General features: G+C 39.3%; 1 protein-coding gene across 6 annotated transcripts in view; it reads left to right on the top strand.

Moving 5' to 3' along the window:
* NALCN (sodium leak channel, non-selective) overlaps window positions 1-12,513 on the top strand; it is a 274,410-nt gene that overhangs the window by 184,619 nt on the left and 77,278 nt on the right. For all 6 annotated transcript variants that reach the window (XM_067016966.1, XM_059042399.2, XM_067016967.1 and 3 more), the window contains 2 exons: window positions 8,267-8,403; window positions 9,732-9,870. In XM_067016966.1, the coding sequence (XP_066873067.1) occupies window positions 8,267-8,403; window positions 9,732-9,870 (276 nt within the window). The remainder of the gene's footprint in view (window positions 1-8,266; window positions 8,404-9,731; window positions 9,871-12,513) is intronic.

Below are 12,513 nucleotides of genomic sequence, written 5' to 3'. Positions count from 1 at the left end.
TTTGTATGTCAGGGTTTGATAGTAACATAGAGATAGTACTAAAACCCAGCATGTTTGATCTTTACTCCAGATGGGTCATCTGCAGTTCGGGTTGTAGAATCACAGGTGCAAAATAGCAAGAGAAACTTCCTTGAAAAATAGTAGTTTATGCTTTAGAAAGAGTCTCCATTCTGAATTACTGAGTCATGTACAGATCTAGAAAAACCAGCAAAAGCCATCATGTAGAGAAGCAAAGATATGGGACTTCGCTGGTGGCACAGTGGTTAAGAATCCACCTGCCAATTCAGGGGACACGGGTTAGATCCCTAGTCCAGGAAGATCCCACGTGCCACAGAGCAACTAAGCCCGTGCGCCACAGCTATTGAGCCTGCGTACCACAACTACTGAAGCCCGTGCACCTGGAGCCCGTGCTCTGCAACTAGAGAAGCCACTGCAATGAGGAGACCGCACACTGCAATGAGAAGACCGCACACGGCAACGAAGAGTAGCCCCCCTCGCCGCAGCTAGAGAAAGCCCGCACGCAGCAACGAAGACCCAACGCAGACAAAAAAAAAAAGAAGCAAAGAGAATTCAGCCTTAATTGACTCAGGTAACACTGAGGAACTCCCTTCTCTGGTTTAAACGGAATGTGGTCCTCTTTCATATGTGGAGGAGTCAAAAACCACTCTTCAGTTACATTAACCCACAGATCTCTGCATATTTTCCAAGCCAGAATGGACTAGATTTTCAAATGAGAATCTTTCCCAAGTCTGAATGCTTTTTAAATTGTTTTCTTTTAGAAAATCACACCAAAAATTACAAAAAATATTTATTTAAGGTAATCCTTCAATTCAGTTATTTGTTGCAGCATTCAGAAAGGAACTGAAACTGAATAATGCTTGAATATTTTAACAGAAGAAAGCCCAGGCTGAAATATGGCAGATTTAAGCAATGAGGCAGAACGGAGTATGTGTCGTGCAAACCAATTACTCCCAACTCTCTTGAGAAGCACAAGAAAAGGAAAAGTCTTTCAGCCACCCAATGTGTAATGATATCTCAGCAAGACAGATGCTGAACCACAGAATAGCACCGAGCTGAGATGATTTATATTTTTTAAAGCTCAAGGTTTGAAATTTTTTCCTTTGATTCTAATTTCCTTTTTGCACATTTTTTTTTTTTAAACCATGTGAGTCAGTTACAAAGCTATCATCTGATCTATATGCTACAGCCAGACTTCACGCTCAGTTGAAGCCTTTATAACCTCCTTCCTTCGGACTGTTCTTTACATTAGGTTTTTCAATAAAGAGAATAAAATCTTGGGATTCTCTATGCTGCTTTTCTTCCATTCAAGAATCATAACCTTTGAAATAATTTTTAAGTGGAAATTTACGATTACAATTACTATATGTTAGAAGGTCAGCTTTTGTGATACAGTATAATGATCTTAAATTATTATCCAGTATATCCAGTATAATCCATGTTCTTCCCTCACTTGCATCAAAGTAAATTTAATCTTGGAAAATCTGTGCTTACATGCAGAAGGGGAAAGAATTTGGATAAAAGCCATTTTATCACATATTAAAGAAACTTTATAGTGGCTTCAAAATACCACGAAGTACTTCCGTTTATCCTGGCTTCCTGATCCACCTCCACCACTCACCCCCTCGGCACACACACACACACACACACACACACACACACACACACACACACACTCTAATCCCATCTTGTGCTTTCTTCTTTTCCTCTCTTTTTGTAGCTCAGTCGTGATCATGGGCTGGGGAAGAAGCAATGGTGAAGGTTATGGAGGTTAATAGCAGTGAAGTAAGAATTAAATGATTGTGCTCCAATGCATCATCTGCCCTTAAAAAAAAAAAAAAGAACACTTTTTACTAAACTACAACATACTTATAGAAAGAGGCATTTTGCTGCATTTTTACAAACTGAACCCCCTCCCCCAGTGCCCAGCTCAAGAAGTATTGCCTGTACCTTAGAAGCCCCGCCCCGTGCACCTGTCCAGCCATCATGTCTCCCCCTCACCCCAGGGTAAACGCTCTCCTGGGACCAAGCAGAGAGACCAGTGCTGCCTGTGTTTTAACTTTATATAAATGGAATCATTCAGTCCGTACTCCGTTGTTTTTTGTCTGGCTTCCTTTACTCACTATTCTGTTGGGAAATTCACCCAAGTTTTGTGCTTGGATGTTGTTCGTTGACTCAGATGTTTCAATGGACCACAATTTGCTCTTGCATTCAGGGGCCGATGGGCACTTGAGGAGTTTGAGTTCGGGACTCTTGCAGGGGGCGCTGCTGTGGGCTTGGGAGGGTGTAGTTGTGTTGGGCGTGCACGCATGTCCAGGAGGTATACACCCAGGAGAGGATTTGCCCGGCCGACGAGTGTGTGTATCTCCATCCCTCATTGATGCTGCTGATCTGGGAGCAACCGAAAGAGCCCTGGTGTTCAGAAAGAGGCCCCTTCCCGCGGGTAGAAGATTCGCGTCAGCGCCTCAGCAGTGAAAGTGGACGTACCTGCCATTCCAGCAGCCACTCACCTTTCTCGGTTTTAACTGCCCCGTTTGGCACATCTATGGGGCAGCAATGCCTGATAGTCAAGAGGATGGATTGCAGGATCCTGAAGAACCTTCTGATCCATGGAGAGAGCTTCTCACCTGCTCTTTGCAGTTTTACGGTGTGATGATCAACTCATGCTGAGTTCACAGCCATTTAGTCACAAACAGTTATTATATTTCTGCTCTCTAAAAGATGCGATAAAAGTAAATGAAAGGTGGAATCTTGCCCTTGAGGAGCTTACAAGCTTTGGGGGAGTATAACTCTAATACAAGTTAGAATGAGGTGAGTTCCATTTTAAAAACATATAGGCATGGGAATTGTTTGTTCGTTTGTTTGTTTTTTGTTGGTACGCGGGCCTCTCACTGTCGTGGCCTCTCCCGTTGCGGAGCACAGGCTCCGGACGCGCAGGCGCAGCGGCCACGGCTCACGGGCCCAGCCGCTCCGCGGCACGTGGGATCTTCCCGGACCGGGGCACGAACCCGCGTCCCCTGCATCGGCAGGCGGACTCTCAACCACTGCGCCACCAGGGAAGCCCCCGGGATTATTTTTTTAATACTGGTAACCTACATCTGTTAAACATTATGTTCTAGGATAGTTGATTAAATGTTACAAAATATTACGTGTAAACTTATTCTAAACATTCGTCTGTTCATCAGTGGCAGACATACGTTCAGGTTACATGTCACAGAGTCTAATTTTATTCTAGTCTGTGAATCTAGGGACACCGACATTTCACACCAACAAATTTATTCAATTGGGAAACAGATGTTTTCTGCTTGTCTCTCCATCCTTTAGAATATAACCAAAATCCTTTCTTTTATCTCCCAGTTATCTGCTGGGGAGTTTAGTCCTGCCGTCTGATCTGTATAATTACTTATTCCGCAAATATTTGTTTAACTTACTTTGTGTCAAATATTGTGGCAGGCCCCGGATACGGAATAGTGAAAAATTCCCACACGATCCCTGTCCTCCAAGAGTTTACAGTCTCAGGAAGAACAGATATAGAGTTCAAGTGGTCATACACTACAAGTGCAAATAATGCTCAATGTGCTGGGTTTCACAGTGTCCCCCCAAAATCGATGTCCACCAGGAACCTCAGAATGGGACCTTATTTGGAAATTAGATTTTCGCAGATGTCATCAGTTAAGATCATACTGCTTTAGGGCAAGCCCTAATTTCAATGATTGGTGTCTTTGTAAGAGAAAAGAGAGGGATATTCAGATAGAGAGACAGAGAAACACACAGGGAAGAGGGCTAAGCAATGACAGAGACCAAGGAACAACGAGAACTGCTGAGAAGCTGAGGAGAGTGAAGGAAGGATTTTTCCCTAGAGCTTTCAGAGAGAACGTGGCGTTGCTGGTACCCTGATTTAGCACTTCTGGCCTCCAGAACACTGAGAGAATCAATTTTTGTGTTTTAAGCTACTGATCTTATAATGATTTGCTAAAAAGGGTCCTAGGAACCTAGTACAGTGCATGTTCGGTTGAACCATAAGAAATTGCCCATTTTGACTGCTTTGACCTCTACACAAACATGGCAGCTTCATTTGGTTCAACCAAATGTATGTGGTTCAACCCAGTATGCTGTGGGCTTGTGAGAGGAAGACCTTGTTGATGAGAGGAAGCTTCTCGGAGGGATTTCTGGTGGAGCTGAAATCAAAAAAGCAAGTGGAAGTTCGTCAACAGCAAGAGAGAAAGGGGAGGAGAGGAGCTCCCAGCAGACGGACCAAGGCCACAAATGCTCTGGGGCAGAGGCCCGGACACTTGCGAAGAGCTGAAAGAGACGGGCGTGACTGGAGCATGGTGTGGGCACAGGGCCAGGTGAGGCTGGACAGGTAGGGACAGGTAGGAACAGGTAACACAGAATTGGGTGTTAAAACCTAAAGGTGGACGGTTTTGTTCAAGAGCAGTGGACCCCCACTGAAGGGTTTAAGCCAAAAAGTGAGAAGATTACTATGACCCAGATGCGGGATAGATTTGAAGGAGCCAAACCAGATGAGGAGACCCTGGGAGGGGAAAGCATGAGCCAAGGGATGTCTCTGACCAGGGAAGCACGGGGGGGACCCAGAGAATGGGCCAGCTGAGCAGTTTTTAGGAAAGAGCTCCGTGGTTTTTGTTTTGATGGCATGTCCCGATTAATATAGCATCTGCCCTTGTGTCTCTTTGAAGACATTTGATTCTCATAAAATATACATACCAGTCCCGGTAGGCCTACAGCCCCAGTGTTGACTCACAGAATCACGTGTAGCAATTCCACTGCCCAGGAAGTCTCTGGAGGGAGAAGCAGCACCTCCTTCTTCTTTTTTTTTCTAATTTGTCTCTTTGCTCCTCACCTTGTGTTCACATCACTTTGTTTATATCTCAGCTAGAATAACTATTACATTTTATTGTCATTATCTGTTTACATAACTATCTATCCATTATAATGTGGGTTCCGTGAGGGCAAATACTGTGCGTCAGTTATTTTTATATCCCCAGAACCTAGCACGGAACCTGCTAAGTCCTGGCCTGTGGGATTTGATTTATAAATGACTGCATCGGTGTATCAATAAATGAGTCAGCAGACGCATGAATTAAATACTTCATTTATGCCCTGTCTTCTCAGCCTGTCTTTGGCCCTTTATAATTGCCTTTCTCTTTGGTCTGACAACATATTAACTGCTTCCCACCCCCCCGCCCGTGTGCTCTACTTACCACTACAAATATTTTTCTACTAGTTGTGGCAATAAACTTTTGGGGGAAAAGTCTCTTCCTCATGAATCTCTGTATACGTGCAGCCATTTTTCTAATTGCCCGCATCTCCTGGAAATGCTCACCGTTTTTGTTCTGTGCTTTTGGGAGCTAATTCTTTATCACCGTTGTCATCGTAACCATCAAACTATTGAGAATGCGCTGTGGTCAGTGTTCCTTTCATGGGGAGAGGGGAGGAAGGTGGTGAACAGTGGTGGCCCCTTCCCTAAATGAGATACCACCGAAGACAGAAAGTCACAGATGACTCACAAAGCTATATAAGATATACAAATGGCTAAGGTAGATGTTCATATTACACAAAACCAAAATGTAAGAACAGTTTCTATAGTGGAGTAAGAAAAAAAGGCAAGTTTCCTGAACTAGGAATCAGGACATAGAATCTCACTATGGGCTCACAACCAGTTGGACAACTGAGCCATATATTGTATTGAACTTGGGATGTTCCCCACAAATGCCCATGTTCTCTCTGGCCAGTTTGAATAGCCCCACATGGTAGGAGGGAAGAGCTGCCACCTCTCTTCTCATTATAAAAGCTTCCTTGGCCTCTCTTGCTCACCTTTCCACAAATCCAGGACAGATTGTCAGTATAAAGTACATGCATAAGCAATAGAGACACAGATGTACAGGACAGACGTATGGACACCGGGCGGGAGGGAAGAGGAGAGATGAATTGGAAGATTGGGATTGACATGTATACACTACAATGTATAAAATAGATGACTAATAAGAACAGACTGCAGAGCACAGGGAGCTCTACTCAATGCTCTCTGGTGATCTAAATGGGAAGGAAATCCGAAAAAGAGGAGATATATGTTTACGTATAACTGATTCACTTTGCTGTACAGCAGAAACTAACAGTGTTGTAAAACAGCTACACTCCAATACAAATAAATTTTTAAAAATAAAGTAAAAGCATATACCCCCTTGTCATGATATTTAGGGGATATTTTGTCATACTGTAATAGAGATGCGTTGACCAGTCCCAAGAATAATAAATATTTAAAGTTTTGTATTTAACTAAAATAACATTGGTTATTTTAATATTTTAAAATATTATTTGAATAAAATAAGCTAATGTACTCTATGCCTCAAGTAAGTCTTTAAAGATATATATCATTATCTCTATAAATTGCAACTTTCTGATCATTAATGAGGTAATTATGGAACTAATGCTGTGGAAATGTCTTTAATATGTTTTCTCATAATATATGCTAATATATGTTAATTTTAAGTAATCTGAGCAAACCAGAGAAAACTAATTTCATAATCCTGCTTCTTTTCCCCTAGAAATAACCACTATTACCAGTTGGAATATATCCTTCCAGATTTGTCATATATAAATGATGAGGTCTCATAATATGTACTCTTTTGTATTCTCTATTTTTTAAGGACACATATACACACACACAGATTATAAGATTTATAGATCTATGTCATCCATTATAAGAGCTTCATAGAGTCTTTTTGCATGAATGTATCATAATTTATTTTGCCAGTCCTTGCTGGGGATAAGTTTTTAGTTTATTAGTTTATTTCTAATTTTTTTAATATTACTGACAGGGTAGCGTTGAACTGCCATGTACTTTTTTTTTTAAGGATTGTTTTTATGTGGACCATCTTTAAAGTCTTTATTGAATTTGTTACAATATTGCTTTTGTTTTATGTTTTGGTTTTTTGGCCACGAGGCATGTGGGATCTTAGCTCCCTGACCAGGGATCAAACCCATACCGCCTGCTTTGGAAGGCAAAGTCTTAACCACTGGACTGCCAGGGAAGTCCCTGACATGTACTTATGTCTTTGCCTGTTTGTTCAAATATTTCCTTAAGATAAAGTCTCAAAAATGATATTGCTGGATCAAAGTAGACACATCTTTAACGTTTTAAAACATATTATCACATTACCTTCTGAAAAAGTTGTACCATTTTATATTTAACAAAAATTCCCATTTCCCCATAACCTCACATTTTTAAACTTTTGGTAATGTGATATGCAAAAGTAATAATTTTATTTGTGTGTTTATAGTACCTATAAGTATTTGTGTTTGAGCATCTTTTCATTAATTTTGAAGCAGTTGTATAATTTTGTGAATTTGTCTTTTCCAAAATTAGTTTGTGAACACTTTTTATAAATCAAGAAATATATATCCAATATTTTTCAAAAAAAATAAAAGCATATACCCCATAGGGGGTAAGAAGCTGGTATCTTTAGAAACGTGTTTCCATAACCCCTCCAAGAAAGACTGCCTGAACTAAAGTACTCTTTGACCTCTTAGCTCAGCATTTGTGATGTAAAGCCTCAGCTTCTGTGAAACTTAAACTGTAAAAACATAAAAACAAACTTATAGAAATAAATAAATAAACATAAATAATAAAGCCATTTGCTTGTCAATTCCCAGATATTTCATGGCACACAACTGAATAATTCCCAAGCATCTTTACAACTACATAGAGAACTTTTGCTTTATGTACCGAATACGTTGTTTCTATTTGAGCTATTCTTTCATGAATCTGCTAGGCTAAATGATCAATTTCCTTGACATTTTCCCCCTTTCAAATATCACCACTTAGGATTTTCATTTCTTTTTTCATTCTTTTGATTTCTAATTCTAACACACGTATTTATAAAACACTTTGCTGTTTAAATATGTTAGTGATAATAAGTCAGTCAATGATAAAAAATTATGTTCGGTATGGAACAGGGATTATGTTTGGGAATAAAATAACATCCATTTTTCTGCTAATTTTTTTTTTTTCTGGTTTAGTTTTTTGTTTAGTTTTCTTTTTGTTTTCCCTGTGCTCAGACTTTGAACGCTCAGAGTAAGGCAGGAGACCAAGATATACTTGGTAGGGTTTTACTGCCATCTACCGTTTCTTCATGTAATAACTCATTGTTCCTTTGATTCAAAACTCCTGATAGACCGTGACTTATATTACTACAGATTCCCCCCTTCTTTCTATTTTTTTCTTTAGTTAAAGCAAAGTGAAGCAAATGCAGACACCAAAGAAAAGCTCCCTTTGCGACTTCGAATCTTTGAAAAATTTCCAAACAGACCGCAAATGGTGAAAATCTCAAAGCTTCCTTCAGATTTTACAGTTCCTAAAATCAGGTATTAAAGTATCTCTTTAATTGTATATCTCAAATACACTGTAAAACATTCATCTTAAATCTGATTCAGCTCTTTCAAACTCATGTGGGTGTGGTTCCTTTCTATTTTTAAGTTATTATCCATACTGCTACTCTGTCTTCCTCTGTTTTAAAAACCGTTGACCCCTTTAAGCAATACATCCAGAGCAGAGTCAAGTGTGTTAGCCTGGGCGAGAAGGCTGCTGACTGCTGCTTCACCCTGAGATGGCCCCTCGGGGATTTGACTTCACAGGCAACTGGCACAGGTGGTCCAGCTTACAAAGATGTGCATAGACACTGGCCTCTGACCCTCAACCATGTAAGGATAAATTTGCCTCCGAGGCCCTTTTATTTTCAAGGAAATGGAGAAACCGCCACTGGCCAGGTTTCTGGACTACTGTGACAGCATTTGTTTAGAATGCCATGTCTGGGTGCAATATAATTTGTCTTCCATTTTTTAAGAGAAGAACCATGGCATTTTGCACTCATACTAATATGATTTTCTACCACTTTGCCCTCAAGTTAAGCAATTGCATTGAAGATGCTTCAAAATGCTTATTTTTAATAATTAAAGGAAATTCTTCCAGTTATAGCTCAAAAATTACAAATAGAACCAGAATAATATCAAATATGACATTTTTTATGTAACTAGTTTTAAAAACAATTCTATGGGGAGGTTATAAAAGCATGAGACTGGATGTGGTGCCATAATATTTAAAATTCAAATCAAAATATATTTGCAATTCTGATTTTAAAAAAAAACAAAATTTAAAACGTGAAAAATATGACATATATAAAAGAGCCGTAAATTAGATTCAAGATTAGTGATTATTGAAAAGCTGTTATTTGAATTCTCCCCATGCTTTAAAGATCAGATGAAGTAAGTTTCTTTTGAGTTATTTTGAGTCTTTAAATGTAATATTATCTCATAAGGATTCTTATGATAAATGAAAGTTCAGAGAGATGAACTAATTCCTCCAAATCTTAGAGGGGAAAAAAAGTATCTTATTACCACAATAGGAGTCAAAAGGTACCATTAATTACTGAATATTGTTGCTTAAAAGTAATTTCAGGGACGTGACTTTTTTAAAACAAGAATAACTGAAAATTCAGGAATTTTTCTCTGAATTCAACATTTTGCAAATTATATGTGTAATTAAATCTAAACACCTCTTGGTGTGACATGTCCTATTTTCTGTGAACTTTTGTCACTGCTTTATCTTAGCTCAAGCAAATGCATCATTGCAAAATGCCATCCCTTGCTCCATTTCATTAATAATGCTTGACATAATGTGTACTTCTTTTGCAAAGGGAAAGTTTCATGAAGCAGTTTATTGATCGCCAGCAACAGGATACCTGCTGCCTCTTACGAAGCCTTCCATCCGCCTCTTCCTCATCCTGCGATCACTCCAAACGGTCTGCGATTGAGGACAAGTACATTGACCAAAAAGTAAGAATCACTGTCGCAAATAACCAGATTTTTCTTAAGCCTGTGTGTTAGAGAAAAGAACCACATAACTGGGTGGGGTCCTGAAATCTAATGTCTCAGGAGAATAATAAAAAAAATAATTTTAGTGGTTGAAGAAATTACTAAACCTAACATTTGTAAATTTGTTAATTTAAATTTTGCATTTCTACAGGTCAGCTTTTGTATCATGTGCAGAAGGAAGGGCTCTGAGCTCTCAAGTTCAGCCCAGGTTTAATGGTGGCCTGTACATTACTTTCTGCAGGAGACCTTACTTATTCCAGTTATTATGCCAGGGAGACTAACCAGAGCCAAGTTTCTCTAAAATTAGTCCAAATAACTGCCATTTATTGAGTTTACTAACGCCTGTGGCAGGAATTATCTCTAGGCACATTATGTTACTCATGTTCTGATTTACCTATGTCTTTATCATTTGAAAAGTAGATAGGGAATTTTTTTCCCCAGATTCTACAGTTAGAAAATGAAAGATCAATAGCAGAGTTTGTGAAAGAGATTACACATTAGAGTTTGTTGGCAAAAGCATCTAATTCACTTGCAAGTATTTCTCTTTGAAAGTCCTAGTTTCTATTTTAATCCTTTAAATTGTTGCCACCTTTTTTTCTATGGCTTATCATCAAATACATATTTCTCTATTATCATGTGAAAATAAAATAGCAGCTCCTTCATGCTCCAAGATTCTGTTTCTCCCCATTCTCCAAAGATTACCCTTGTAAAGGACCTTTACTTATTCCTCTCCTCCTCCTTTTCTCCCATCTCCTCCCCAAATGAAATGAACTTCTGCCCTTTATCACTCCCCCAATTCCTGGTTTCTCTGCTGTAGTTGAGTGATTTTGTTCTCAGTTATGATTATAATGAATTCCTTTGTAGTGTGTCTCTTCTCACTCAAGAATTTTCATTTATTTTTTTTCTTTCAGTTATCTACAGATGTTATTCCTCTGTTTTAGAGATTCCAAGACTGTAGATGACAAGTCTGATGCCAATGTCATTTTTTTTTTTCCATGTGAAAATAATTCGGTTTTTCTTTGGTGGTTGGTTGGTTTTCTGGTTTCTCTTGGGAAGCTTGTAAGACTTTCTACATCTCCTTGGAGTGCAAAAACTTTACCAGGATATACTTTGTACGTCTTTTATCATCAGAACTGCCCAAACTGGGGAGTCTTTTCAGTTTGCCAACTAAGAATATAAGAAATTTTCATTTATTATTTGTTCAATTATTACTTTTCCATCCACTCCTTTTTACCCCTACTTTTCTCTTATGATTGTTATCTCTCTTTTTCTTCTGTGTTTTGAAATATTTGTTCTGCTTAATCTTTAAGGCCACTAATTTGATTTCAACTGAGATCATCCTTTACTTTTAAAGTCTGAGTGAAAAAATCATGAAATGTGTGTGGAGAGAGGCACACACGCGCAATACTGTTACCTCTCCTTAAAGACTTTCAGAAGACTGTACTCTTCTAAAAGAATTGTCACTAAACTTGTCACGTCCCCTCCCCATAGTTATGTTCACGCAATACTGTGCACAAGGCATAGAAGCAAAAAGTTTCTATGTTAGTGGATAAGCAAGTGGGAGGATAATGGCCTGGTTTCAGACAATCATTCTGAAATTGCATTTCATACATGAGAACACAGATTGCTTATTTTCTAAATTTATTTCGAAGGCAGAACTTTAAGCCAGAGGGTGTGCAGTGAAGCCCCAGTCTGGGCTCAGGTTGCACCCAGCCCTCTCCAGGAAGAGCGCCAAGAGTCAATATCATGGATGCCCAATGCGGCAAATCCACAACTTGCTTTTTTAAATCCCGAGTAACGCTATCCCACTGGAAATACAAAATTAAAATCTTAGTCTGTGAAATTTTATTTTCTCTCTAAAAGGGGAGATGATGTCTCTCACATTTCCTGAACAGAATATTTTGAAATCGGTGAGAAAAAATAAAGAAAAAGGTTCTTGGCCGGTGAGTGGGAATGGGGGGTGTGTCTAAGGGGACTTTGCATCCTTCTATGTTTGTGGCTTCTTTTTATATTCTCATTTAACAGTTATTTTTAACTAACTGAAAGTAAGATAACAAATTATAGCTTTATTCTGTAATCTTACACTTGAGTCTCTCTCATAATCCCCTAAAATATAATGAACTAGCAAAGACGTTGATCCTCGGGGCGGAATCCAAGTCCCTCAGCTCTAAAGAGACTAGAACTTCTTGGAGACTGCGGGCCGTCCCCCACCTACAAAGTCAGTGGATTCAAACACACAATACATGTTCTTATACAAGGACAGTGATCAGCCGCGGTTAAGTTGCCATTCATTCCCCATCAGGCTATTGGCCATATGTAGAGAAACTACAGTTAGAACGATATTGTTTATCTTCTTATAGCCTTCAGCATCTGGAAAGGGGCACATAGGGCACCTAGTTTCTCTTCATCTCAGCAGTAGCTGCCCTGTTGGGACAGCAGCAAAAAAGACTTACCGTGCTGCCACCCGTTCTTAAAGCTTTGACTTTCCTCAGGCTGCTAGGAAAGTAGACTTAACGATTCCTTTCAGCATCCAGTTTCCAGCTTGAGCTCCTGGCGTTCTTCATAAATACTTAGGATCTGTCATCCTTGAGGGCTTTGGGCCAG

This window comes from Kogia breviceps, chromosome 16 (assembly GCF_026419965.1).
Source record: "Kogia breviceps isolate mKogBre1 chromosome 16, mKogBre1 haplotype 1, whole genome shotgun sequence".
Classification (NCBI taxonomy): Eukaryota; Metazoa; Chordata; class Mammalia; order Artiodactyla; family Physeteridae; genus Kogia; species Kogia breviceps.
Note: the sequence above shows the minus strand (reverse complement) of the source record. Positions and strands in the feature narration are given on the sequence as shown.